Source organism: Aplysia californica, unplaced genomic scaffold, assembly GCF_000002075.1.
Source record: "Aplysia californica isolate F4 #8 unplaced genomic scaffold, AplCal3.0 scaffold00894, whole genome shotgun sequence".
Lineage (NCBI taxonomy): Eukaryota > Metazoa > Mollusca > Gastropoda > Aplysiida > Aplysiidae > Aplysia > Aplysia californica.
This window is the reverse complement of record NW_004798164.1, coordinates 214,513-218,800: the sequence shown is the minus strand read 5'-3', so window position 1 is coordinate 218,800 and position 4,288 is coordinate 214,513. Positions and strand designations below refer to the sequence as shown.

Below are 4,288 nucleotides of genomic sequence, written 5' to 3'. Positions count from 1 at the left end.
ACACACACAGTAAACAGACAAACAGACAGATAGTCAGACAGACAGACAGACAGACAGACAGGCAGACAAACAATTATCCTTTATTTTGCACCACAAAAATACAAGTGGGGGCAAGCAAGGTTATGTTCATATGAATATCAAATGAGATCTGTCTCCCAGACACATTTCTTAAACCTTTACTCAAGCTTGCAGAATTCAACAGAGTGCCTTCCTTATAGAAAAAGCAAAGTGAACTGACTTGATAACACAGATAAACTAAAAAAAAAGCTTGGTTCAAACCACAAAAAGCGGTAATGAATAAGCAAAAAACATACTACTGATGGCACAAACAACATGAAAATACCATACAAATGAAAGGGGAAAAAAGTGAAAATTGACAAGAAAAAACAAAACAAAACAGAGCACTTCTAAACAAAAGGTCAAGAACTTAAGACATGACAAAAAGATTAGGTACCTTAACATTTTCAAACAATACTAGAAATCTATATTACAAAATGAAAAGGATGAAATATGTATTTTTATATAATATCCTTATATTCTTTATCTCAATAGAACTGATTCCATTAATTTTAATTATTAGACTTGCAACAATTTATAAAGACAAATCATGTTTTCTTGTTCTCCATTTTGGTTCGGGTACACCCTTCAATACTGATGATAAAACAGAAATTGGGCTGCTTTTTCTCACTTAACTTGTGAAACAGAGTAGGAAATGACGCAATAACGTATCAAACGTGTGTAAGCAACTAAAATGAAGACAGGAGAATTATCACGGCATAATTGAAACAAGATAGGGCTTACTGTATATAAATTAATGCTCTAAAGTAATACTTGAACAAGATACAAAGGACAATATTAAATGTGAGCTTAAAACAAAACAAAATTGGTATAAGAAACAAAAGTGAGAGTGGGATGATGGATAGGAGATATGGAATACATGTAGTTATATAGGAACTCTAACGATACTAGGTAGGGGTTTTCTCACAAAATATTGGGTAGTTTCAAAATGAGATAATGAAAAAAAATTGTCTTAAAGTCAAAACAGAAAGAAAAAAGAAAGCAAATTAGTATTTGATCTATTATTGATTTTCAGACAAATAAATCGCTTGGGAAAAGAAAAATAAAAAGTGCAGACATAAACAACAATATTCTTATGTCAACATTTTAGTCGCTTGCTATTGTTGTCAGTTAATCTGATTCTTTTAACTTTTTAGTGACAGGAGGATATATGGTCGCTTTTAAACACAAGGCGGCTATCCCGAAAAATGCTGATTTTTAAGTCATTGCCCCTTGTTCAAATTTTTTTAAAGACAAGGAAAGTTTTCTCAATAACCAAACAAATATATACACCATTGAAGCCAAACTTCTCCTGTAGGTAGGGCAATGCCCACTTTTGGTGTAGGTCAAGATTTGTGGAAAACCCCGAAATTTTCGTAAGCCCGCTTGTCCCTAAAAGCGACCATAAAAAGGTATTCAAAAAACATAATTAACAACTTATAAAAGTAGCAAAGCCTTCTAGGAAAACAGTAGGCTACACAAGACAAGTTTTCTGTAATAACTGAGCATGCAGAAGAATGCAACCTTATTATTTTTATGAAACCAAAATTCCAACAACAAAACAATAACAATAACCAGGAAAAAGGGTGGGTAAATATAAATGAAAGAAAGACCAATCTTACACGACCAAACATTGGGAAACTTGTCCTTCTCTGAAAGACAAACAGTTGCAGTGTTCACTAAAACAGCTAAAGGTCTGGTCTCTTTGAAATCCAAGGAAGCGATACAATACAACAAAAATTTGTTAACATTAAATTCCATGTTGTCTTACACAAAAGCTTCACTTTTCTGCACTCTGCGTACAGCACAGAAATTTTACTTTGAGGTTATGACCTAACAAACTTCAAAAATGAAACTGATTTCTTGTTTGATTTCTTCATTATTTTTCATGATTCTTTTCTTCAACAAAATAAAATCTAAAATGTTTCCTTTCCTCTGAGATTTTGACTTCTCTCTTAATCACTCACTAAATGAAATCTCTTTCTCTCTCTCATATTCACAACTCCACATGAACAAAACATGACATCATCCAAATTAAAGAGATTTGAATTTTTTCCAAAGACGGAATTGTTAATACGAGTTGATACATTGATAGGCCCTACTTTACATAAAACCCAGCGGTAATAAACCTGACCAAAAATACAAATATGTATGAAAATGAAAACCAATATAATCTAAAGCACACAGCCTACTTTTTAAATGCAACTTAGAATTAAAATTAGGAGCAACGCTGTTTTTACAGCACTCTCATATGCTCCAAATTGATAACTGTCACAATAATTCTTATACTACTACTAATAATAAAAATAATTTAAAAAATTAAAACAACTACAATAAAAATAGCAATAATTAAGAGGCTCAATGATAATAATAGTAATGATAATAATAATGACAATAATAATCTAGTATAGGAGCTTTGAGCACCTTTATATATTATAATTCTGACAGACCCTATAAACCAAAACGTTCGAGTCAGCTTTCCGGGAAAAAGCACACATATTATATCATATAGTGCCACGAAAATTTTAACAAAAAATTACATATAACAGCTTAATCAAAGGCCTACCTTGGGATCATTTCCAGGCCCTATAGTAGCTTCTGTTTCCAAAAATTTCAAAAGTCTATTGAGCTGATCTCGCTCCGCTAATGAAGTGTTTTTCATCTCTGCCATGGCTCTCCAGATGTTTATTACCCTTTTCTCTGAAATACAGAAAATGATTTTCAAACAAAAATAAGTATACAGTCTTGCTTACACTGAAAAAGAATTTTTACTGAAAGCTACCTGCTACACAAACATATATATTATAAAGCAATACTATATCAGAGTTATAATCTCAATCTCAACGTCTTGTCTATATAAGGCCTGCACTCCTTAATTATGTATCATATATTATTTATATTACCGCATCAGGATGTATGCTACCATGGATGTAACCCTAATGAACATATATAGGAGCTTTTGAAGTCACACTCATATATAAAGAGCTTTGGTTACTTGAAAACATAAATAAGGTAAAGAAATCAAGTTTGAAACTCCCTCTAAATGGAAGAAACTGCTTATACTGGTGCAATTCACATCCTCAGCATATGATGTCATATATCTCATATTATTCTGCATGATTTAGATCCAAGAAGATTTCAGTAATATTAAAATTAAAAGCCCACAGCTTAATAAAATAAAAGATGTTGCAATCTCTCAAGCAATGCTACTGTTACTGTGGAGAAGAGCATGTTCAGGTCTTTTCGAATCGCACACTCCAAATATTTAACATTAACCTCGATCAATCCGAAAATCAAAAGAAAAATATTTCTAATTAGAATCTATATAACAAAAATCATTCATACACAGTCTTCCTTTCTATTTAATTCCTTTTTGCCATTCACAAGTGAATTATAATGCATCTCTCCTCCGCCTCAAATTCACATAATATGTTGGCCTATTTAGCTAATTTGATTCTAGATTCTAGATCTAGATCTAGATCTAGATTTAGATCTAGATTCTAGATCTAGAATCTAGATCTAGATCTTATAATTCTAATTAAATCATCTTAGTAAAGCTTAGGTAACAATTAGTGTCTTTCCCTATTCTAAACTGCTGCAACATTATTAAAGACAAAAGAAAAAAAAACCATAGATCTAGTTCTAATCAAACCAAAATTCTACGTTGATTCTAATGGATGGAGCCTGATTCATTAGCCTTCATTTGAGTGGTAGGCTAGCACAAGTGCCACTTTTCGGATTTCCATTTCAGAGGTCCCCCACACGACCAGCGCTCTCGACTGTCAACTTCACGAAGTTACCTTTCCCTCGATGTACGAAAGTTTAGACTTCAGCCACAAGACAAAAAAGACAAAAAGATTTTGCCATTGGTCAGTTAATACAGCGCCAGCGCTCTGTCATAGTGGCACTTGGTCACTCCCTAATTTATAATTCAAATTGCCATGTCCACTTCTCTTTGACTTTGAACGGTGGAGGAGCGCTGTGTCACTATGGCTGCACGATGCCATTTGCTAAATTTAGAATGTCAACTTCCGCTATAAACACTGCCGGTTTCGTGTCGACAGCAGTCAACTCATTCTGAAGCTTACCTCCATGTGAGAGAACAATAGAAATAAATTACTGCTCCGAGAAGGAAAATAATGAATACAAAATTCCAAATGCAGTAAAATCGCATTCGCATCTTGATGAAATCCGAGGCAGCTCTGTAAGCAGTTGCAAAGCCGATGCAGTC

General features: G+C 33.2%; 1 protein-coding gene across 1 annotated transcript in view; it reads right to left on the bottom strand.

Moving 5' to 3' along the window:
* Window positions 1-4,070, bottom strand: part of LOC101855150 (inactive ubiquitin carboxyl-terminal hydrolase MINDY-4B) — a gene marked incomplete in the record, with an annotated part of 23,906 nt that extends 19,836 nt beyond the window's left edge. The window contains 3 exon segments of the mRNA XM_013089204.2: window positions 1,680-1,709; window positions 2,624-2,757; window positions 3,858-4,070. Coding sequence (XP_012944658.1) covers window positions 1,680-1,709; window positions 2,624-2,728 — 135 coding nt within the window.
* Window positions 4,071-4,288: the final 218 nt, after the last annotated feature.